At 40.1% G+C, this 25700-nt stretch overlaps 2 protein-coding genes across 2 annotated transcripts; one reads left to right on the top strand and one right to left on the bottom strand.

The window, feature by feature from the left end:
- The first annotated feature begins 12178 nt into the window (after window positions 1–12178).
- On the top strand, window positions 12179–18169 carry mecr (mitochondrial trans-2-enoyl-CoA reductase). Its single transcript, XM_062423285.1, has 10 exons — window positions 12179–12491; window positions 15153–15250; window positions 15401–15532; window positions 15623–15766; window positions 16299–16401; window positions 16740–16842; window positions 16944–17017; window positions 17108–17168; window positions 17270–17342; window positions 17439–18169. Exons 1-10 carry the CDS (start codon window positions 12295–12297, stop codon window positions 17600–17602), a joined length of 1149 nt encoding a protein of 382 aa, XP_062279269.1. The 5' UTR covers window positions 12179–12294; the 3' UTR covers window positions 17603–18169.
- Window positions 18170–18341: 172 nt separating this feature from the next.
- smpdl3b (sphingomyelin phosphodiesterase acid like 3B) lies at window positions 18342–24200 on the bottom strand. Its single transcript, XM_062423135.1, has 8 exons — window positions 24140–24200; window positions 23798–24011; window positions 23288–23385; window positions 23019–23162; window positions 22746–22915; window positions 19253–19433; window positions 18904–19037; window positions 18342–18707 (listed from the first exon to the last, which is right to left on the bottom strand). Exons 1-8 carry the CDS (start codon window positions 24198–24200, stop codon window positions 18342–18344), a joined length of 1368 nt encoding a protein of 455 aa, XP_062279119.1.
- Window positions 24201–25700: the final 1500 nt, after the last annotated feature.

The raw sequence follows: 25700 nt of genomic DNA, 5'->3' as shown, positions 1-25700 counted from the left end.
GTCCAGCACTTCCCAGGGGATCCCGAGGCGTTCCCAGGCGAGCCGAGAGACATAGTCTCTCTAGCGTGTCTTGGGTCTTCCCCGGGGTCTCCTGCCGGTGGGACGTGACCTGAACACCTCACCAGGGAGGCATCCAGGAGGCATCCTTACTAGATGCCCGAGCCACCTCATCTGGCTCCTCTCAACGCGGAGGAGCAGCGGGTCGACTCCGAGCTCCTCCAAGATGACCGAGCTAAGGGAGAGCCCAGCCACCCTATGGAGGAAGCTCATTTCGGCCACTTGCACCCGCAATCTTGTTCTTTTGGTCACTTCCCAAAGCTCATGACCATAGGTGAGGGTAGGAACGAAGATCGACTGGTAGCTCTCTCTTCACCAAGACGGATCTGTGCAGAGTCCGCATTACTGCAGACGCCGCACCGATCCGCCTGTCGATCTCATGCTCCATCCTTCCTTCACTCTGGAACAAGACCCCGAGGTACTTGAACTCCTCCACTTGGGGCAGGATCTCATCCCCGACCCGGAGAGTGCACTCCACCCTTTTCCAGTTGAGGACCATGGACTCCGATTTGGAGGTGCTGATTCTCATCTTGGCCGCTTCACACTCTGCGGCGAACCGATCCAGTGAGAGTTAGAGGTCACGGTCTGATGAAGCCAACAGGACTACATCATGAGCACACCCTCCAGTCCCCCTTCTTAAAAAGAGGGACCACCAGCCCAGTCTGCCAATCCAGGGGCACTGCCCCCGATATCCACGCAATGCTGTAGAGTCGTGTCAACCATGACAGCCCCGAGGAGCTTTTTGACCACCTCGGCGACCTCAGCCCCAGAGATAGGAGAGCCCACACCTGGCTCCCCAGGCCCTGCTTCCTTACCGGAAGGCGCGGGATTGAGGAGGTCTTCGAAGTATTCCTTCCACCGATCCACAACGTCCCGAGTCGAGGTCAGCAGCGCACCGTCCCCACCATACACAGTGTTGACGATGCACTGCTTCCCCCTCCTGAGACGCCGGATAGTGGTCCAGAACCTCTTCGAAGCCGTTCGGAAGTCGTTTTCCATGGCCTCACCGAACTCCTCCTATGTCCGGGTTTTTGCCTCAGCGACCGCCATAGCTGCACTCCGCTTGGCCTGTCGGTACCTGCCTGCTGCCTCCGGAGTCCCACAGGCCAATAAGGTCCTTCTTCAGCTTGACGGCATCCCTCACCGCTGGTGTCCACCAGCGGGTTCGGGGATTGCCGCCACAGCAGGCACCGACCACCCTGCGGCCACAGCTCCGGTCGGCCGCCTTAACAATGGAGGCATGGAACATGGCCCACTCGGACTCAATGTCCCCCGCCTCCCCAGGTACATGGTTAAAGCTCTCCTGGAGGTGGGAGTTTGTATTGTTGATCTCTATTTCTATAACTCAAGAACAACAACGTACTGTTATCTCCATAACTTTATTAACACTTTGTCAGCTTAACATTACTGAACACACACTGACCCCACAGTCCCGCAGCGCCACTCCCTGGCGTACTCCTGCCATTACAGAGTTGAAACTCTCTCTTACAGGAGACTCTGCCAGACGTTCCCAGCAGACCCTCACAATACGTTTGGGTCTGCCAGGTCTGACCGGCATACTCCCCCACCAACGTAGCCAACACACCACCAGGTGGTGATCAGTTGACAGCTCCGCCCCTCTCTTTACCCGAGTGTCCAAAACATGTGGCAGCAAGTCCGACGTCACGACTACAAAGTCAATCATCGAACCTAGGGTGTCCTGGTGCCAAGTGCACATATGGAAACCCATATGCTTGAACATGGTGTTCGTTATGGACAATCTGTGACGAGCACAGAAGTCCAATAACAGAACACCACTCGGGTTCAGATCGGGGGGCCGTTCCTCCCAATCACACCCATGCGAGTGGTCAAAAATGAATATCGCCATATACTCCGATAACACAGCAGTCGTAGACATTATTAACAGAGGCCGTTCACTTAGCTCAGACATCATGTCCTAAAGATAAGAACAACCACAATCCAAACATACATCAGCGGAATCAACTTTATCATTAAATTGTCCTCCGGAGCTCCATGTCCTAGCTTTTCCAACTCTCACATCCAGTTGTTAATTCAAAGATTCCGTAAAGCTGAACCTCATTCCACGGCAAAACGTTCACCTCTCACCTCAGACCTTCTCACACGCCGTTTCAGAACCTTCTGCACCGGCTACCTATCCCCGTATATAGATAAGGTTTGAGAATCCATGTTCCTACTAGCATTGTTCGGCTTTCTGCGCTGTTCTGAGTCCACCACTTCCTCTTCTTACAACGACTCATCACAACACGCCACCATATCTGACATATCAGTCCACTTTCCTGACACACTCATCTTCCACCTCAGAGAAAGCAAAAATAATCGACCATTCCTGAGCTCTTACGAACCCATCCATGACTACATCCGATTAAGACAAACCAGCCGCGCCACCCCACTTGATCCATTATTCATTCACTGAAACAGGTACAGTAACCACACGTTTTTGGTTCCACTTCCACTTGCGGCAAATCCTAATCAAATCCAGCATATCCCCAGAATCATACTCAGGTCATTCATTCCGCATCGGCGTCGCCTTCTCAGCTTCACGACAAGGTATCCCGGACAATATCATTAAAATTCTTGGACGTTGGTCATCTGCTTACTTAACTTAGATCCGCAACAGCACTACTGACATTAAAAACGCACACATGCTCCTGTCCTCTGGAAGACTTTTTGGGGGTCTGCAACTCGGACAAGACATCGAGACAGCTCTCCCACCCAGAGTCTCATCCCGCCCCGGTTCCCTCCACACACCCAACTAAAACATGGGTAAAGCATCCTGCGCCTCCTCATCGACCCGGCACCCGGCTTCAACTTTCATCCACATGACACACTACACCTCTCTTTTCTTCCTACTCCTCCTCCTCCCTCGCGACTCATCCCTTTCCCCATCCCATCGACCCTAATCCCCTCATCCCACCTTTTCGACCTTTTGACCCTCATCCCGTCATCCCTATTCTTTGACCCGTACCCCTCATCCCCTTATCCCTATCCCTCAACCCCCTTTCCTTCCACATAATAAATACTTAAACTCATATCTAAGTTGGCGTGGTCTTTGTTAGTGAATAGACTTTTAACTACCTTGGATTGTGGTTGCCATGGTATTCAGGAGTTTCCAATGTGGATTTCAGCTCTGCCGCCTAGTGGTGTCGCACACAACTCGAATATTTCCAGTGAGTTCAAATTATTTCAACTTTGACGTTGGTTGCCGCTGACCTTTCAAAGCTCAACTAAATAATAAAAAAAAATTTAACTTTGCAGACATCCACTTTATTTGATGGTCTTTTGAATAAATTTTTTATACACTTCCAGGAGGAATGATTACAGCAATAAAACCTGTATCAATGTTCACGGGGGAACATGACTATTGTTTTAAGAGAGACTTGAAAATATGTGAACCTGTCCTTTATCCTCACTGTGTAAAAGCTGCTGGGAGTATAGGTGACTACGATGACCTGATGACCTCGCCAGCAAGTACATAAAATCTAATAATCTCATATTTGCACTGTGATGGTATTTGACCCTACATGTTGCATTACATTAACAGAACTTGTATTGTTATTATTACTATTCTTATTCATATGATCCATAATCATATTACTATTATTAATATTATCATTAGTAGAAGTAGTATTAGTAGGCTGGATATAGTGTTTTCTGTTGTACATCAAATTTTTCTTCAATTTAAAATTGAAACCTGTAGCAGCTCTTTTCATTTAAAATGTATTTTACATATTTGTATTTTTAAAAATATATTATTTAGAACTACCTAATTTTGTGTATACTTTGACCGAACCACAACACCAAGGCAAATTCGTTGTGCTTATGTGCAAACCTACTCGGCAATACATCTGATTCTGACCTCACTATTTTAAGTTGTTTTTTTTGTTCTTTTTAATGTTTTATGGCATTATGTAACCTTGTAACTTTACAGTATCTAAGATCAGATATGATGGCTGAATGCAAGACACACAACAACTCCAGGATCAGGTTTAAGGGCTGAATGCAAAGACACACAGCATCATTGGCAGTCTGACAGAGGACAATGATAAGTTGGCAGGTATATTCACACAATAAAGTGTTTCACGAATTGAAGGTTGGTAGTGTCGAAAAAGTCAAAAATGGGGAAGGGTGGGCGATTGTCCAAAACCTTGCTAAAAGGGGCCAGGGGGCGGGCTGAGTGAGAAATGAGCAAAATCCAGCACAGTTGGGTCGTTATGTGCAAAATGTGAAGGATTTTCCAAACCGGGCAAAAATTGAAAAAAACAACAGGGGGTAGTGTCGAAAAAGTCAAAAATGGGGAAGGGTAGGCGATTGTCCCAAACCTTGCTAAAAGGGGCCAGGGGGGCGGGCTGAGTGAGAAATGAGCAAAATCAAGCACAGTTGGGGCGTTATGTGAAAGTTGTGTAGGATTTTCCAAACCGGGCAAAAATTGAAAAAAACGACAGGGCCGGTAGTGTCAAAAAAGTCAAAAATGGGGAAGGGTGGGCGATTGTCCCAAACATTGCTAAAAGGGGCCAGGGGGCGGGCTGAGTGAGAAATGAGCAAAATCAAGCACAGTTGGGGCGTTATGTGAAAATTGTGAAGGATTTTCCAAAGTGGGCAAAAATTTAAAAAAACGACAGGGCCGGTAGTGTGGAAAAAGTCAAAAATGGGGGAGGGTGGGCGATTGGGTAACACTTTACAATAACCATCACTATAAATGGTAAGTAGACCATTTATAAATGTAAATAGACCATTTATTAATGTTTAACAATCATTTATAAATGGTAAATAGATAATATATTAATGTAATTAATGTAAATTATTATTATTAATTATAGACCATTAATTATAGACCATCTATAAACATTACTTAGATGGTTATTGTAAAGTTGCGACTGACATTTGTAATACTTTGTAAATGGTTAATAATTGGTTTATAAACATCTATAAACATTACTTAGATGTTATTGTAAAGTTGCGACTGATGTTTATAATAATTATTTAATGATTAATAAGCTGTTTGTAAACCATCAAGTAACATTTATTTGACTTCATTAAATCATTGATCTCTTAGAGAGCTCATTTGTTCACTAATAACAGAATTGCAGTTGATTTTTAAGATCAACTTTAAACACATTTCTGAACAAACCTTTAAGTCAATGTTGATTTACAGCACTGCACTACAAATAAACAGGGTGGGAGAAAGAGAGAGACTTAAAAACGTCAACATAACAGATAATCAATAAAACCTTTATTACAAAACTGCAATTGCCATGCAAACATTATTTTAAAATATTTAACCTCTTCATCACTAGGACTCTGGCTCAGGGTCCTGCTCGAAAATGACATACCCCACATGAATATAGTATATCTCTGTAACTACAAGGTCTATATGAATAATATTGATATCATAATAAAGGTAACACTTGTGAGATACATGTAGAGGTGCATCAGCATATATGTTACTGGGTCAGACTAAATGAAGATTGAACACAGCATAAATTAAATATTTAATTTTCGCCTGACAAAAATTTACACTTTTAGAGTGAATAACACCTTCTAAATTATGCTTTAGAAACCTCTTGAAACTGTAGCATAACATCTGAACATTATCTGTGCCAAGTTTCATGTTAATAAAGTAAAGCACTGCAAAGTTAGAGAGATTTTAGTATAGATATGTTTAGGCCCTCAACTCCGCACTGCGTGCCTCTGCGCATGCGTTACGTATTGATATCAACCAATCCAAGCAATATTTTCATGAAGAGCATCAACATCTCGCGAACCGATAGGTCAATCTGGACGGTTCACACCTCTAATGAAAGTTCATACCCTGTAGAAAGTAGTGCAGTTGGCTAAATCTGCCACAATAGCACATTTGAACCACTAGATGGAGACAAAGACCGTGTGTTTGCATTTAGGGAGATGAACCTCAATGCAGGGAGATGAGCCAGGCTACAAGCAATTCATCCCCCATGCCATGTAAATAAATGAAAACTGGCTTGAATAGTCTCAAAATGATCCAGAGACATTAGAGTAGCTGTTAACGGGAATATTATGCGACCAGACACAACTTTTAACCATTCACATTTGCTGACAATGTCAGCTATCTTATGTCTTTTAGGGAGTCCTTCCAGCAGTTTTTCAAACTAATCTGGGCAAGCTATGGAAAGCTCCGGGATTGCCGCTTTACATCTCACCGTCAGCTCTGTTACACCAGCGAATGCATATGCTTCGCCCAATTTCTTTCCACTGTTGTATGCTCTCAACACCCTCTTGTATTTGGCAATGATATCCATGGGACGACAGGCTACAAAAGTAAGAGAAGAGTTAGTTAATAAGGATGAGCTCTTCAATCAACAAATCGAAGTAGCGCACAACTACTGGGACATCTCAATTTACAAACCCTAATGGCACAGCTGATAATTCATCATATCCAATTCAACTTCTACAGCTGTGACTAGTCTCTTACATCATCACAAGTATTTATATTTGTATGCATATCTAGCTGCTATGCTTACTACTGCAGTAATCTAATTCAGTAGTAAAAACAAATTAGCTCAATTCGCCAATAATTACATTTGAAAAGCACATCTCTCTCCAGAAATCAAAACATGTTTACTCAAGATAATCCACAAACCTCATGAACAGTTTCATTGAAAACTATTATGGCAGTCATCTTTGGTAGGAAATAGCACTCTATGAAACTGCTCACAACAATGACTGTGGATAATCTTGAATTACCGGGTCATGATTTCTTTAAGGAAACAATGCCTTCGAGTTTGTCCAATGTATTTTTTCACACTTTGAGCACCACAAACCCAATACCATTCAACTCCATTGTATTGGGGTGATAGTATAAGGATTGTCCTAAACCTTGCTAAAAGGGGCCAGGGGGGCAGGCCCTTCCCTATTTTTGACTTTTTCGACACTACCGGCCCTGTTGTTTTTTTCAATTTTTGCCCGGTTTGGAAAATCCTTCACAATTTTCACATAACGCCCCAGCTGTGTTTGATTTTGCTCATTTCTCACTCAGCCCGCCCCCCTGACCCCTATTAGCAAGGTTTGGGACAATCGCCCACCTTTCCCTATTTTTGACTTTTTCGACACTATTTTCTGTCGTTTTTTTTCAATTTTTGCCCGGTTTGGAAAATCCTTCACAATTTTCACACAATGCCCCAACTGTGCTTGATTTTGCTCATTTCTCACTCAGCCCACTGAGTGCAAAGTAACTGCTATCAGAAATGTAGTGCTGTAATAAGACTAAGACTGATTCCCCAACAATTTTGATGATAAATGACCTAAATTAATTTATTAAGCAATAAATAATAATAATAATAATAATAATAATAATAATAATAATAATAATAATAATAATTAAAGCCGCAAGCGGCGATGGCGGGACCTCGCTCACCCATGCCACCGCAGGGCCTGAGGCATAGCGGGGCTGTGGCGTGAAGCAGAAAGTGAGAAAAAACCTGGAAGGAGGCCAAAAATGCAATGTTTCGTTCATCCAGTAGGGGGCAGTCACAGGTAGTTACACATATGGTCTGGTGTGGTCTGGTGTGTTCAGGGCGGCCACTCATCAGTCAAGTTTGGAGTGAATTGGACAAAGCATGAAGGAGTTATGAGAGGTTGATGGTTCATCCACCAGGGGGCAGTAGAGTGTAACAAAACACAAGCGGTTGCGTTCAGGGTGGGACAGTGATTACACATGTGAAGTTTTGTGGAAATCGCACAATGATGATGTAAAATATGGCACTTCCTGTTTCCACTAGGGGGCGACACGAGTGAGATCGCCTATGAGCGAATGGAGACGTTGAGGTCGGCACCCTGGACCTGTGTACCAATTTTCATGATGATACGAGTTCAATAAAGCCATCAAAAAGCCAAATGTATTTTCATGGCGAGGAATTGATGGTCGCCGCGTCGCCACACGGACGCCATTACTCGTAGCTTCACAGTCTTCATAATGTAGCTTCACCAACTGGTTCTGAATGAAGTCGATGGGGTCAACTATGTATTTTTCATGAATTTAAGTTCACTTCCTGTTACCACCGGGGGGCGCTATGAGTTACGTGGGAAGTTAATATATCGGGACGTTCAGGGCGGAGCCATCATGTCCAGCAAGTTTGAAGCTGATTGGATGAAGTATGTGGGCGTGAGAGCCACTCGTATGTACATGGCGAGCACGCCAAAGTTAGTTGAGCCCTGGCAGACACGCCCTTTGACCTACGGATGCGCAGAGCACAACCTAAGCTCAGCTAGGTCTGGAGATGTTGCGTACCTAATTTGAACTTGATCGGGCGAACGCTGTGGGAGGAGTTAATTTTAGGCGGGAAAAATCAAAACCAAAATGGCCGACTTCCTGTTGGGTTGAGGTCATGAGGTCAAGAGGCTTTTTTGCATATGTGGGTATAATACATATGTGTACCGAATTTTGTGAGCATAGGACAAAGTTAGCAAAATTCCCTATGGGCATTTTTGGACTTTGTAGGGGGCGCTATTCCGCCATTCTGCGTCGACCATGTGCGACCACCCAAAAATATCGAATTTCGGATGAGGCTGGACGTCCGTGCAAAAGTATAAGCATTTTCGCATTTGGGAAAGGGGCGAAATTGGGGCACGAAATGTCGGAATAATAATAATAATAATAATAATAATAATAATAATAATAATAATAAACATTACAATTTCAATAGGGCTTTCGCCAGGCGACTTGCAGTCGCTGCTCGGGCCCTAATAATAATAAACATTACAATTTCAATAGGGCTTTCGCCAGGCGACTTGCAGTCGCCGCTCGGGCCCTAATAATAATAATACATTTTATTTGTATAGCGCTTTTTTGACACTCAAAGTCGCTTTACAGAAACATGGGTAAAAAACAAAACGAAAGAACAAGCAAAAGAAACACAGTGAACAGTGAGTTAAAATAAATATAAAAACATTAAAGTACACGTAAAATGAGAACACAGTAAAACGCTTGACGCGGGCATTAATCATGAATTAAAAGCAATTCTAAAGAGGTGTGTTTTGAGCAGTGATTTGAATGTGGGCAGGTCGGTACAGTCGCGGATTTGATTGGGGAGCAAGTTCCAGAGGGAGGGGGCGGCGATGAGCAAATGACAATTTGTTTCTCAAATGTGAGGATTTGTGGCTTTTTTCTGCCAACATATCTAAAACTGGATATCAGAATATGTTTGGAGGGTGGGCTGAAATGTTGTGGAAGAAAAATTCTTAAAGTTATGTAAAATACCACTACCTTTTAGATTAGATGTGCCTAAAGAACATGTTAACATATTTTCAAGTCTGTCTTAGAACAGGAGCCCAGGAGGAGGACTGTCTTAAACAGTCAGGAGCCCAAATAAAAGCTGAAACTTTTTTCTTACCATAATCATTCCTCCTGTTCATACTGACCATTAGAAGGTCCCTTCATAATGCACCTACAATGTAAGTGATGGGGGAAAAATCTCCTTCTATGCAAAAATGTATTTAAATCTGAAGCTAATACGAATATTCAATTATCCAAATTAGTCAAACCAAGTAGATATCTTTCAGCGTTACAGACTTTGAATGCCAAAGTCCCTCTTTGTGTTACTATTTCACCGCAGCTGAACGGGGAAACACTAAGAGGGAATTTGATGCTAAAAAGACTGTCAATGTGGCAGATATCCACTTGATGTGACTACTCAGACAGTTGAAGCCTCATGTAGGTTTAAGATAAACTTTTGAATACATTTTTGAACAAAATGACTGTGTGTACACACTGGTGATTTTAGTTCCCATCATTCAAACTGAAAGCACATTTGAAGAGGATAATTTAATAGCCAGTATGATAGCAGTAAAGTATAATAACTAGTAGCCAGTATAATTGCCAGTAATGATTACAGCGAGATAAACCGATACACCTGTGTCACTGTTCATTTAAGAACATGTGTGTTTTTAGCAGAGCTGGGGACTCGGACTCGAGTTGCACTTAAGTCTCACTAAACTGTGACTTCAGACTCGACTTGGACTCGACCTCAAAAGACTTCTGACTTGACTTCGACTCGAGGCTCGAGACTCGCGAACAACCTTTATTTCATGTTATTATTATTATTCTCATTATTTATCTGTCATTCATCTTTTTGTATGATCTCTGGCTCTGAGCTAGATGTAAACACCAACGTCATGCCACGCGCATGCGCCATGTGTGAAGCGCGCATCTTCAGTATCAGACATTGACAATGGCGAGTGCGATAAGTTCAGCAGGAGTGCCTCAGATCATTACGTTTGGATACAATGCCTTCACACTCCCGTTTTTCCCTGGTTCTCCCATATTTCGAAACCATCTCCCGCCGCCCTCCCGTCATTTCTCCCGTAATTGACAAGCCCCAAATTTGTTTGTTAATAATAATAAGAAGCGCACAATAGCAAAGGTTTTATTTTGAAAGCTCAGACAGGAAACCACCGCAACTCTTATTATGCTTAGTGCCACTAACTTAGTGGCTCCGCTACTAATTATTAAAAAACACAACGTTGCGTTAACTATGGTCATTTTATATATATATTTTATAATATCCCCACACATTCCCTGCTGTGTGTTGTGTTAAGCAGCAGATAAAAGGCAGCTTGGAGAAAAAAATAATGAACATGTGTTTGTACCACAGTGTTAAACTGCAGTGCAGTGTTTCTGTGATGTTCATGTTTTGTTCATTTTGGTATATTTTACAACATTGTTAAAATAATTATTTTTTTGTTGAAGAAAATACAGTTATGTAATTGAAATAATTCTTAGTGTATGTTTCTTCACATCACATTGCAGTAGATTCTCTATAGTGAACCTACAATTGGTACATTTCCATACTGTCCTATATCAAGGTCTAGGTCAAGGTAATAGTCGAAGGTAAATTTGGTAACAGTTTCAGGAGAGGACATCTCAACATACAAACAGATACTTACATACAAACTTCAGTGACAGCACACCACAAAAACAGACATGGGCAGGTGCTCGCAAGGCTAACTGATCAGGATGAAAGATTGTACAGCTCTAAGGTCAGAATTTGAATTTGAATTAGTGTTGGCGAGAGACTTGAGACTTGACTCGGACTCTTGACCAGAGACTTGAGACTTGACTTGGACTTGACCCTCAAAGACTTGAGACTTGACTTGGACTCTAGCTCAAAGACTTGAGACTTGACTTGGACTTGTAAAAAATGACTTGTGAACAGCTCTGGTTTTTAGACACACTTGACAGATTGTGATCATTATGCCTACTCCACTTCTGTATTGATAGACTGTGACAGAGCTGTTTTTATAAAAAAAATGACCATAGTTAACGCAACGTTGTGTTTTTTAATAATTAGTAGCGGAGCCACTAAGTTAGTGGCACTAAGCATAATAAGAGTTGCAGTGGTTTCCTGTCTGAGCTTTCAAAATAAAACCTTTGCTATTGTGCGCTTCTTGTTATTATTAACAAACAAATTTGGGGCTTGTCAATTACGGGAGAAATGACGGGAGGGCGGCGGGAGATGGTTTCGAAATATGGGAGAACCAGGGAAAAACGGGAGTGTGAAGGCATTGTATCCAAACGTAATGATCTGAGGCACTCCTGCTGAACTTATCGCACTCGCCATTGTCAATGTCTGATACTGAAGATGCGCGCTTCACACATGGCGCATGCGCGTGGCATGACGTTGGTGTTTACATCTAGCTCAGAGCCAGAGATCATACAAAAAGATGAATGACAGATAAATAATGAGAATAATAATAATAACATGAAATAAAGGTTGTTCGCGAGTCTCGAGCCTCGAGTCGAAGTCAAGTCTGAAGTCTTTTGAGGTCGAGTCCAAGTCGAGTCTGAAGTCACAGTTTAGTGAGACTTAAGTGCAACTCGAGTCCGAGTCGCGAGTCCGAGTCCCCAGCTCTGGACTGTGAGAACGTACATTTACCGTCTACAGTTGTAGACGGTAAATGAGCAGTCGTGCATGAAGTGAAATACCAATTTAAACTTTCGTTTCCTCTTTTTTTCTGCCTGGTAACCCCCTGAAAACAAAAGCTGTACAAGCTGTGATTTACCGCATCTATGCACCAGGGGCGCTGCTCTCTGTTTATATTCTAAACTTTATGGGTAAAAATCCAACATGGCCGTACAGTGTGGGCAATGCTAGCAAGATTCACTCTTTAAATGATACATGTTATTGAATAGCGGTGCTTTTTTAGGGTTTTTTTTTTTTTTTTTAACTGAGGTCCAGTGTCGCAATGTGGCTGCCGCTTTACACAGTCTGCACAAGAAGCCAGACGATCTGCAGAAGACGCTTCGCCGCGGCTCTTTTAAACCTGTCAAGGCACAGAGATCATGCTAAGGTTTCTCACCTCAGTCATTCAGCTGGACTCTCTGCACAAACATGCAAGGCTCTTCAGTACAGGAAACACGGAGACCCCTCTCAAGTTGTGCAGTAAGAGAGTCCGTCCACACAGACATGTTTTTCCTCTTCATTCCTATGGTGTAATAACAGCTGCTAACATTAGCTCCAACCTGGTCTGATGACAGGTAGCTCAGGTGTTAAAGGACAGGTTCACCTTCTTCTTTTTTAGGTGCAGGTTAAAAACTCAACTTCAGCTTTGTGTGAGTCAGAGTCAAGGATCTCTGTGGCTTTAAGGGACAATCATGGACATAAAATACCTATGAATCAATTGAACCCATTTTCCTTTAATTTTATGCCTTTTACATCATTCTACAAACTATTTTACTTTGTCTAGGATGGCTCTGCCTTCTGTCATTTAATCTGTTTGTTCTGGTTAAGTATGAAAAAAACCTAAAAACAACAGTCAGGTGCTCATATGTACACTGAAGGTTTTCAGTCCTCCTGCTCATACTGTTATAAGATCCCCTTTAAATGTGCTTTTAATGTAAGTGATGAGGGCCATAATCCGCAGCGTTTTCAAAAAGTTATTGTGTCAAAAGTACATTTAACAGTTTATCTGAAGCTTATATGAGGCTTCAGACAGAGTTTGCGCATCAAGTGGGGAAAGAAGTATTCAGATATTTTAGTAGGTAAGTAGTAACAATACAGCAATTTAAAAAATACTCCATGACAAATAAAAGACCTGCATGAAAATTGAAGTAGTAATAAGTAAAAATACATTAACAGCAAAGTTTAAATATTAAATTAAAAGTTCTCATTTCGTCCCTCTGACTGATACATTATTTATATATGACATCATTAGATTATTACTACTGTAGCGTCAATCAATCAATCAAACTTTATTTGTATAGCAATTTTCATACTTCACGATGCAACACAGAGTGCTTCACATATTCAGAACAAACAAAAATCATTAAACATATTCAAACTCATTTAGAAACAGGAACACATTAAAAATAGGAACTCTATTATAGGAAACGCTATTATAACTTTTTTTTCAGAACTTTATTGAAAAAGTTTCACTACAGTCACAATGTTGATATTTTGTTAATATCGAACAAAGTCTGGCATCTCACATTAAAATTAAAATAACATACAGATTTATAAGTCAAATAAATTAACATAAATAGGTACAAAATACATATAAAGTTTAACATAGAAAAAACAAACAAACAGGCGAAGCACATTACATTCCTCTAAATAGTTCTTGAATTATATTTTCAGTATGTATACATTTCTTATCTTTAACCATTTTTATACATTCAAGGTAGTTTTTGAAATCAATTTCAAATACAGGAAAGAAAGGTCGACCTTTGGAGAATTTAGCTTTGCGGATATGAAATTTCGCTATTAGAATAATCAGATTAATTAAGTGTTGAATTTTCCGTTCCTTATTGTCATAATATAATAATATATCCTTGGCTTCCAATTTAATTTGAAGGTTGGATTGTAGAGTGATATAATTTCCAATTTTATTGTCATAATATAATAATATATCCTTGGCTTCCAATTTAATTTGAAGGTTGGATTGTAGAGTGATATAATTTCCAATTTTTTCCAAAGAATTTGGGAAAATGTACATAAAAAAAAAAAGATGTTTAATTGTTTCTTCTTCAGTGTTACAAAATACACATTTGACATCATCATCAATGAATCTTGACAGATATATGCTAGTTGGGTAAATGTTGTGAATAATTTTATATTGAACCTCTTTGATTTTATTGGAGATACCAAATTTGTGTGGAAGGAGCCATGTTGTTTTCCAATTAATATCAGAGAAAGAGGAGGCTATTATAACTCAAGTCAGTGTTAGAGCAGCACGTTACTGTTGTAGCTGTTGGAGGTGGAGCTAGTTTCAACTGCTTTATTTACAGTTAGCTAGTTTAGTCCGGTGGATCCCAACCTAGGGGTCAGGCTAATGAGATGATTAATGGGATAGGAAAGAAGAAAAAACTAAGTTCTGATAAACAAATCCGTTTTCAGTTTTTGGACTTTTTTTCTAATTTTTGGGGAATATTGAATCATTTAAACATTTATTGAAATGAAACTATGATAGAAGTTTAGAGGGGGAAATCACCATTTGGTGGAGCTGTTAACAACTCATAGACATCTGAAATGAGACCCAGACTACACACTGCTTTTTTTAAGATGTCAAAAGACAAAAAGGTTGAAAACCACTGGTTTGCGCTGGTCATCTTTACCAATGTGTTGTATTGTAAAAACTTGTTATATTATCCATTGTGTAAAATCTTCATCTGAAAAGTAACTGAAGCTGTCAAATATATGTTGTTGAGTAAGAAGTACAACATTTCCCTCTGAAATGTAGTAGAATGGAAATATAACATAGCATAAAAGTAAAGTACAAGTTGTACACATTTTACTTGAGTATAGCACTTGAGTAAATCTACTTTGTTACTTTCCACCACTGGTCATATCAAGTGCATAACTACCACATTTAAAGTCTTAGCATTAAATTCCCTCTTTGTGTTTCCTTGGACAGCGTTTCCCTGTTTAGCCAAAACAGGGACATTGTTACTAAAAAGACTGTAACGTTGAAAGATATCTACTTGATGTGACTCATTTAATATTAGCTTCAGATACATGTTTAAATACATTTCTCGGAAGGAGAACTGTGGATGTAGGTTAAAAATGGTGTGATGTGCACAATTTGATGTGTCTTTTGATTGCCAGGGTGGAGGATGTGGATTTGCCCCCTATAGGTGCAAAGGATGTCCTAGTTAAAATGCTAGCAGCTCCAATCAACCCGTCTGACATCAACATGATTCAAGGTATTTCATTTGTTAGTTGCATTCAAATTAGACAGCAACACTTCTAAAAGAGTATAATGTATTTCAATAATTAATCAGCTGTACCAACAAGAAAAAGACTGCAAAAAAGTAGTCTATTAGTAGTAAATTATGAATTTTTTTTTTTCCCAGGGACTTATGCTTTCCTGCCTGACCTCCCAGCTGTTGGCGGCAATGAGGGAGTGGGCCAGGTCTTAGAGGTGGGCAGCCAAGTGAAGTCCCTCAAAACAGGAGACTGGGTCATCCCAAGAGATGCTGGTCTAGGTAAATTACTGCTTGATGAGTCAGTCTACAGGGTCACTGTCATGTCTTTCTGCATGAGATCCTTGAGGGGCTTTTGGTGTATGTGAGCAGGGACGTGGAGGACTGCAGCCGTGCTAGCTGAGGATGATGTCATCTCATTGCCCAATGACATTCCCATGTTGTCTGCTGCCACGCTGGGAGTGAACCCCTGCACTGCTTTCAGGATGCTCTCTGACTTTGAAGACCTCAAGCAAGGTAGCCTTTAAAAAAGTTTGACTTGTAATTTTAAAACACTGCACATGAATGCATTACATAGTTCCCTCTCACAGGAATTCAAACATATAAACTAAATACACAGGTGTAGACATCCTTTCATTTTATTCAACAGACCACTTCCAAAAGGAAATGTTTGTTCAATTAGGTGTTCAGAAACCTACAGAGACAATGTCCCAAATATTATTTAAGTTGTGCACACTGCTCAAAATGTAATACTACCTGACTTACATGAATAGTTCATACCAATACAAAATAAATTATTAAATGCAGGGGGTGCTGATATTTGCAGGGTGAACTTACATAGGAAGGAATCCTGCACCTTCAAACCTCCTTAAGTGTTCATTATGCAACAGGCAAGCTTATAAAAACAGGATGCCCGATTAAAGTGCTGATAAATTCAAAATTTAAATGGAGATTTGAGGGTTCAGTATTCTTGTAGTTATCCCTGAAAATATGACAAGCTGCACAGCCTTCACAATTCACAGTTTCTCTCTATCTCCTGTCCTTCCAGGTGATTCTGTGATCCAGAATGCAGCAAACAGTGGAGTTGGACAGGCTGTAATCCAGATTGCTGCTGCAAGGGGAATTAACACAATAAATGTTGTCAGAGACAGGTATATCCATTCATACTAGATTAACTCTTAAATGACTGTGTTTTAAAGTATTGTACGTAAATAAATAACCATACTTACATTAGTAAGTGAAGTGGTGCCCGTGACTGCCTCAGCTGTAGAAACATGTGCGTTTCTTGATTGACTATGAAATATATAAGGTCTTCTCAGTTGTTCTAAATGCAGCTTTTTGTGCTTTATTGGTATTTATTTTTATTGGGTCATGTTGCTGAGGTTCACCTGACTGTGAGATAGTGGGTTCTTTTTGTCCAAGGGTGTCAGAAAGAGAGCCAGAATGTATAACTGTAATGAACTTTTTCACTGTGTCTTCCCTTTTAAAGGCCAGATTTCTCACAACTCAGCAATAGGCTGAAGGCCATCGGAGCCAGTCATGTTATCAAAGAAGAGACACTCAGGCGGCCTGAGATTAAGGAACTGTTCAAGGTCTGTGTGTCTGAAGACAGTTTAAAGATATGATCATGTGTTTTTTCTTATCTGTGAATGAACATAGTCCTTATGTAGTAATGTTTTTTTTTCCTTTTAAGACTTGTCCAAAGCCTAAACTGGCATTAAATGGAGTTGGAGGCAAGAGTGCAACAGAACTGCTCCGTCATCTACAGTGAGGATGCTGAATAATCTGCTTTGACAGGATATGATGCAATGATGAAAACAGCTGATCATAATATGTCACATTTCTGATTTATTCCAGGGTTGGAGGATCCATGGTGACATATGGAGGGATGGCCAAACAGCCTGTTACTGTCCCTGTGGTAAGTTGAATCATGCTATGGCCTCCCAGATTTAACATTACATTTCACAGAGGCAACTTTTTTTTCTCAGTACGTCTGACTTCATCACTTGCTCTCTCCAGAGCGCTCTAATTTTCAAGGATGTGAATGTTCGAGGATTTTGGGTCACACAGTGGAAGAGAGATCATTCACATGGTGAGTAGGCCTTGAATTACCTGACTCATAATATAACTCCCCTTATGTGTCTTTTAAAATTGAATTCATGAGACATTCTACTGACTTCCTCCTTAGATGACAGAGCGTTTAGAGCCATGCTGGATGAACTGTGCTCCCTCATCCGACAGGGAAAGCTGACTGCTCCAGCCTGCACCGAGGTGGGACTCCAACAGTACCACAAAGCTCTGGACACAGCTATGCAGCCTTTCACCTCAGCTAAACAGATCCTAATAATGTGACCTGGCTGGTCTTATCAACTACTGAGTGCAGCCCTAAGACTGTTGCATTGTTGTTCATGTGTCACTCAGATCTGTTGCTCAACTAATTAAAGCAACTCGTTACTCATTAAATGTCTTCACAGCAGGCTCAAAGTTCAGCATCATTATGTTCTTTAGTGACAGTGTGAGTTACCCTCGGTTTACTGGCAGTAATTAATAACTTGTGAAGTCCTTATAGGGATGAGGGGTGACATAAATCATTTGAAACATAGATAACCCAGCTTTATCTGTTATGTTTTGTAACAGATTGCATTTCTTCCAAGTTAAATAGACTTTAAGCAAGAGTCAAATAATGTTTATCAACACATGTATTGTTGTGATATGGCTGATATTCATTGTATTTTTTATTGAAATATAATAAACACAATCTTTATTAATTGTGAGCCGTATCTGGCTTTGTTAAATAACAGTTATTTTACATCAACTTTAGACGCTTCAGCCAAAGGAATTTCTATATACTGGAAATTAAACATTCAGTCAGTACCAATAAAGCTGTGTAAAAAGGCTACATTAAAGATAAAAGGTTGCTTTTCCCTTGCTTAATCATATCTAGTTAATGACTTATTTAAGTGATAGATAAACATCCTGTGAATTTGAATGTTACATATTGTCTTACAAGGCCTCAGTATTCAAAGCTCTTGATTTTAACAGTTTTTTTCTATTAAATGATTCCTTGAAGCATCATCTTTGATGTAAATGATTACCTGTTGGCCAACACCAGACTTACAGCCACAGACAACACTGGCAACAACCCGCCATAGATTGCTGAAGCAGACGCTTCTGTCTTTAGACAGGAGTCATACTTTTTGAAGTCTACCTCCCTGGCTGAACACACATGGTCAACACGACAGTCACTGTCACACTCTTTCAGGTCATAGCTGACCGAGTTGAACTCATAGTACTTCTGTAGGTAGCAGCGGTCTTTAGCCATACGCTCCAGAACCTGGTGCATGGAGGCTGGGGAGGCATCTGATACTCTAAAGCTCTCTGTGAGCCGGTATTCTTTCTCCCAGCGTTCCTTAGCTGCATTAGCGTGAGTCAGGTTCAGATAGTAGGTCACCACATCCTGAGTTTGTTCATACAAGTGGTTTTAAAAAAAAAAACAAAGAAATGAACATGCATTAAAAAAAGGTCATCGAAATGACTAATCTGTTAATGTAAGTAAAACAAATAGGCTGTGTGTTGCAGGTATGAAGGGCTCAAAATCAAATATATTTGAATCTAAATTATACAAATATATAGCCTGCATGTCCTTGACTTACTTTGACCAGGAGTGTTTGGGTGTCATATTCAAAGACACGAATTCCAGGGTTGTTGGCTCCGTCCACAACACCAGGCAGTGATGTTTTCCATGGTGTGACCCCTGGGCTGAGGAACATTGTACTGATTGGAGTGTCTGTAGAAACAGAAACTTATTACACTTATTACACCAATTTTACCACTTTCTGTAGGACACAAGGTCATGTAACATCTGGACACTTTGAAGAAAACTATAAATGCATATCAAATCAGTAAAAAAACTGAATAAAACAATAAAATCACAGTTGATGCAAAACAAGGTAAAAAAAACGGACAAGTAACAGCAGCAGTATTACAACAGTTTGACCTTACCGTCTGAGTCGTAGAACATGCGGAAGGCATCAGTGTGATGATGGCCAAAGAACTGTCCGAGTATGACAGAATTGTGTTTCTGAACTAACTCCAAGTATTTCTCATTGAACTTTGACATGAACCACGGTTTACTTCTCTTCTTCTCAAAGAAACCTGGAGGAACGTGGCCAATGATGTACACCTAGACAAACCAGTGTACAGTTAGTAAAAATCATGTATTTTCATTAATAGAAGCCTGAATTTTACTATCTTAACTTATTTATCTCTTTGCCAGGCAGGATTGGAATTGGTGCAGTGCACCCTGCTGACATCTTGGAGTTTTGTTTTGAAAGTTGACTTATATTTAAAGAAATAATTACTCATACAGGGGAAGGAAAGTCAAAGTATTCTTCCTTTGTACTTTTAGTAACCAGCATAGAAAAGAGGAATGAGGTATTCATTATGTAATAAATGTTTATTTGCTCACTACGAATCAATAATGAATCAGTGACAACTGTCAGCTAATTAAAAGTAGTGGAAATTCCCACTGACACCAAACTTCGAAATATGAGGATGTTCCTTCAGTTAAATCAATTTTTCCTGGTACAAGGCACAGATAGATGTTATGGTGATGTAAAGTTTAGCCGGCTGAGACAACTTCATATCTGGCTTAAAGGTTACTGTTGCAGCAGAGACATCCCCTATGTAGACAATTTCACCACTTTCCTCAATAGAACGGACCTTTTCAAACATGACGGCCTCCACCCAAACCTCCTCGGATCTCGCCTTTTATCCTTGAACATTGAACTCACCCTGCGCTCCTGCAAGGCTTTTTCTGGTTGACTATCAGTAAATCCACACTCTTTACATTAAAGTAGCCCAGATTCATCAATCCCTGTCATAACAAACTTTAGGCCGAAGAAATGCACTTCTGACATAAATTCAGCTCGCCTCAGTAACCTTCTTCATATCACTCCAGTTATCACCCAGCCACACTACTATGCACCTCAAAAAATAAAAATGGCCCTTCACGTCAGGTCACTTACAAATAAATCATTTTTAATAAATGATCTTATTTACACCCATAGTGTAGATGTCACCCTACTAACTGAAACTTGGCTGGATGAAAATGGTGCAGCTAGACTTATTGAAACTGCACCTCCCAATTTTAAATTCATCCATACTACTAGAACTGGTAGGAGAAGTGGGGGAATTGCTGCGGTATTCTCTGACATATATATGGTTGTAAGAAAATCTCCCTTGGTGAATACATGTCCTTTGAATACCTTGCTATATCTGTACATTGCAAAACCACAATCCTAATAATTACAGTCTATCGTCCACCAAAATCCAAATGTGGCTTTCTGGAAGAATTCTCTCAGCTATTATCCAAGGTCACTATTGACTATGACTGTTTTATTATATCTGGTGACTTTAATATTTTATATTGAAATTGAGACAGATTCTGATGCCATTAACTTTATGAGTTTATTGGAAGCATTTGACCTCTCCCAACATGTCCATGGACCCACCCACAATAAAGGTTATACTCCTTGTTACCTTGTAATCTCAAAAGGACTTGATATTACTGCACCCTGTGTTATGGACGTGACTTTCTCTGACCACTGTTGCATTTATTTTGATGTGTCTGTTTTTTTCTGTACAACAAAATGGTTCTCTGACAATCAAAAAACGCATAATCAATAACAATACTATTGAAAGTTTTCAAAGAGCTTTGGGTGAGTTGTCATTGTCCATGTTACCTCCAGCTGGGGACCCTGTGGACAACTTCAACACAAAAATACGGAGTATCTTTGAAAACATTGCACTTGTTAAAACTAAATGTGTGTAAAACCCAAAGGCTCCCTGGAGAAATGGAGTGGCAGTCAGACAGTTAAAGAGAAAGTGTCGCCAGGCAGAGCGACAGTGGAGAAAAACCAAACTTCAGGTCCATCATGACATTTACAAGGATAAACTGAATGAATATAACAAAGCAATTAAACAGGCTAGACAGTCCTTCTTTTCTAAAATCATAAATGAAAATATCAATAATAGTAAAGTACTTTTCTCCACTATTGACAGACTTATTAATCCACCATCCCATCAGAATTGTTGTCTACAGAACAGTGTGAGCAATTTGCTTTATTCTTTAAAAATAAAATCACCGCTATTAGGCAAAATATTAGTGCCAAAAGAATAAAAAATGGACCCGTCCGTCCTTTCTCTCCTTTCTGCAGAAACTCCACTTGTGTGTTGTCGCACTTTGACTGTCTAAATCTTGCAGAACTTGGTAATATTGTTGGTCAGCTCAGGTCCTCCACCTGCTGCCTGGATCCTCTTCCAACTACATTTTTTAAATCTGTTTTTAACTGCTTAGCATCATTAACTGGTCACTTCAATCAGGCATATTTCCCACATCATTTAAAACAGTTGTCATCAAACCACTTCTGAAGAAACATAATCTGGATCCATGTGTCATTGCTAATTACTGGCCCATCTCCAATTTACCATTCCTCAGCAAAATACTTGAAAAAACTGTTTCCAGTCAGCTCAAAAATTATGTTACCTCAAATAGCGTTCTTGATATTTATCAATCAGGTTTTCGTCCTCACCACAGCACTGAAACAGCACTTATCAAAGTTGTAAATGATCTACATATAAACACAGACTCCAAACAAATATCCATCCTTGTACTACTCGATCTCAGTTCTACGTTCGACACGGTTGATCATAACATTTTACTAGACAGGCTTGAAAGATGGTCGGCCTATCTGGCTCAGTCTTAAATTGGTTCAGAACCTACCTACAAGACAGGAACGTTTTGTATCCCTTGGTAATTTCTCCTCCAAAAAAACGCACATTACGTGCGGGGTCCCGCTAGGGTCAATTCTTGGTCCACTGCTTTTTAATCTTTACATGCTGCCACTTTCACATGTCATACAGAAACATAACATTAATTACCATAATTATGCTGATTATTCGCAACTGTACATTTCACTATATCCTGATGATTTATCTCCCATACAGTCCCTCACTCAATGTATAAACGATATCAACCTTTGGATGACAGAAAACTTTTTCAACTAAACAAAGACAAAACAGAAATACTTATTTTTGGTGCACAAACTCAGAGACAGACAATTGTAGCACATCTCAATTGTCTGTCTCTGGAGAGCAAATCTACAGCAAGAAATCTGGGAATAATAATAACGTTTCTTTTTATGACAGTGTTTGGTTAGGTGTGTGTGTGTGTGTGTGTGTGTGTGTGTGTGTGTGTGTGTGTGTGTGTGTGTGTGTGTGTGTGTGTGTGTGTGTGTGTGTGTGTATAGGTGTGTGTATAGGTGTGTGCACATGTATGTTTGATTGGACTTGTTTATCTTGTTTTACATTTGCACTGTGTTGTTAGTTATTTTATTATGATTATTTGTTGTGAAGCACATTGAGTTTACCTTGTGTATGAAATGCGCTTTATAAATAAAATTTGATTGATTGATTGATAGACAAGATACTTTGCCTTCTCTTTGTTGTTGGCCGCCTCTGTAAGAATCTGATCCGCCCAGCTAAACTGGCCCGCTGGGTCATCGATGTCCTGGGTCTGCTTATTCTGGTCATAGTAGAGATTAGTGTTGAGGACCAGCATCCGAAAACCTGTTCGATTCAGCAGCTTTTCTGTGTAATATCCACCTGAGCAAGAGGCAGAACATTGCAGAAAATGAATGACACAATTATGCTTTCAAATGTGTAAATTGTGTTCTATGCACAATTGCCATGTGTCATACATATCCACCTCTTTTAAAGGTTATTTGGGACTCTGGATCCAGCCAATCTTGCCACATATCCGCTATCTGGTCATACATGTAGTCTGGTCCTCCTGGAAACTGGCTTTTAGGGTGGTAGTCATGGTTTCCCAGAGCAGAGTACACTTTACTGTCTAAGCAAGGCAATAATGGAGAACATTCATCACCAGTTAAGAGGAAATCAATATTAAAACACTAGTTAATGTTGATCCACAATGTTTTGTCCTTAACATATTGTGTCTCTTCACTTCACACATACTTGGAAAGACGTGACTTATGATGTGAGTGATGTTTCTGACAATGTGTAGCACTTTTTCTTCTCCCAGCTGCTCATTTGGTACATGTGGTGTGTCATCTCTGAGAAACAAGACACAGGCTGTTAAAAATGTTAGCGGGGGATGTGTGTGTGTGTGTGTGTGTGTGTGTGTGTGTGTGTGTGTGTGTGTGTGTGTGTGTGTGTGTGTGTGTGTGTGTGTGTGTGTGTGTGTGTGCGTGCGTGCGTGCGTGTGTGGTGGTTTGATGGGTGAGGTAATCATGAGTTTTTAGTTCTCCACTATTGCAGAGGCCCACAGCCTTATACTTTCAGTTTGTCTGTGTTAACAAGCTGTGCCTCAAGAGGATGACATCTCATAAAAGGCATAAACAGGATCATTATTAACTGCACAAAACAGGGTTTGTCTCCAAAGAGATGGACTTGGGACTCAACACAAGCCATGTACCAGAATTCATAAAAATGTTTTTATAAGCATAGAGCAAACAGGCTACATACCCTGTCCATACAATGAAATCTGGATCTGGCAAAATATCCTTCATGGCATACACAGAAGAGTTGATAAGTTGCCATGGCGAGTCACAAGCGTAGTCTCCATATATCCCGGCTTTGGCTGCAGGCCGATTACCGCTGGAGTTACACACCTGCTCAGGGTTATCAGTCAGTTTGTATGATGGGTCCAAGTGCAGATCCGTAATGTGCCAGAAGTTTCCTGATTGAAGACAATGCGCAATTACGCACATGAAGTTGTCCCTGTCCTGTGACTAGCACATTTATAAGAAATATTGCTTTTCTATAAGCTATAGAAAAGGCCTTGTTATGCGATTTTTGGCTACTTACCTGACAGTGCAAGAACCCCTTTGAAAAGCAGACAAGAGAGGAGCAGCTTCACTGTGGACATGTTGAACTCTGAGGAAAGCAAACACCCGGACAATGTCACTTATCCCGGCGCAGGCGTGCGGTGTGTCTATAAAGGGCAAAACAAGATAAGATACAGCTATTGATGACGCATCTTTTGGAGGTGGCCAGTACCTCTTAGATGAGACAGTTATATTGTTAAAATGTCATTATAAAACCCAGATTAACCACACCATAAAGAGCCTACGCTGTAAAGCATGAAGACTTTCTGTGAACAGGTAAACTGGTTAACTGTGAGGCAAAAAATGAATTAGCCTGTCATAGAATACAAAAGATTTAATTAATACATTAATAACAGCCACAATAGGGTCTCCGATACATTAACTCTTATTATGTAGGCTAAAGATAAACTCATTGAGTGACATAAAAAAATAATTTAAAGTTTACAGTTACAGTAGGGCTATGATTAACAGCAAATGCATGTCAGTGGGTTAACATTTCCATCCTTGATTCTGTAAATGAACATTATCAGTCATTATAGGCTACATATGATTCCCTAGCCTATAAAATAGCAGAAGTCTTGAAGTAGCCTAGCATGCTGCTTTCTGGTAATGCTGTAATTTACTTCAGCAGAAATCGTGACCTAGACTTCTTATCTCTGAGTTATCTCGTTGTGTTATTCTAGGAAACAAATAGCAACATCATTTTGACTATAAGGTTTTTTCCAGCAGTAGGCAGACATTTTAAAATTTCATAATTAGTCAAATTTAAGAATAAGCCCATTATGCCTGTTGTTATTTTATAAATATAGGCCGAACATATAATATCAGAATCAGAACCAGGTTCATTGCCTTGGTGTTCTGGTGCATAACAGTCAAAATATTGGCTACAAAAAAAAATAACTAATCCCAAATAATTAAAAAACAACAACAAAGAATGTAAATAACATAATAATAAAAATATATTCAAAGTGGTTTAAATTTTAAATTGAAGAGAATGAAATAAAATGTACAAAATATTGACCAGCAATGTGCGAATGTTCATAGTGTTAACAGTACATGCAGTTTGCAATTAATAATAATAGCCCACACCTTATACAATAATACAATTTGCATTCATGTAATATATACTGCAATATGCCACAAAAGGGTAACTAATAGGGAAAATAAATATTTCTTAATTGAAACTTTAAAATGGCAGTGTACCAAACAGGGGTGGATTTAGGAGCTGAGCCCAGAGCACCCAGAGCCAGGGCCTTTTTTTTTTTTTTTTTTTTTACATGCACAGAATTTAATTTTAATGCATTATGACTACTGCAAGTATGAGTAGTAGTAGTTTGGGGCTTTTGAGAAAGCATTCAGGGCTGCAGCCCCAAGAACCATCCCCTAGGTCCGCCCCTGGTACCAAAACAGTGGCATGCATATTGCGGGTTCCTGCCATAAATTGTATATAACTGGTTCCTACAGTATTTTTTTGACAGCCGTGGAGGCACGCAGGCATACGTCCATGCATGTAAGCAGTCAAGTAAGGCACCCCATAAAAC

This window comes from Scomber scombrus, chromosome 7 (assembly GCF_963691925.1).
Source record: "Scomber scombrus chromosome 7, fScoSco1.1, whole genome shotgun sequence".
In the NCBI taxonomy this organism is placed as follows: domain Eukaryota; kingdom Metazoa; phylum Chordata; class Actinopteri; order Scombriformes; family Scombridae; genus Scomber; species Scomber scombrus.
This window is presented reverse-complemented; position numbering and strand designations above follow the sequence as displayed.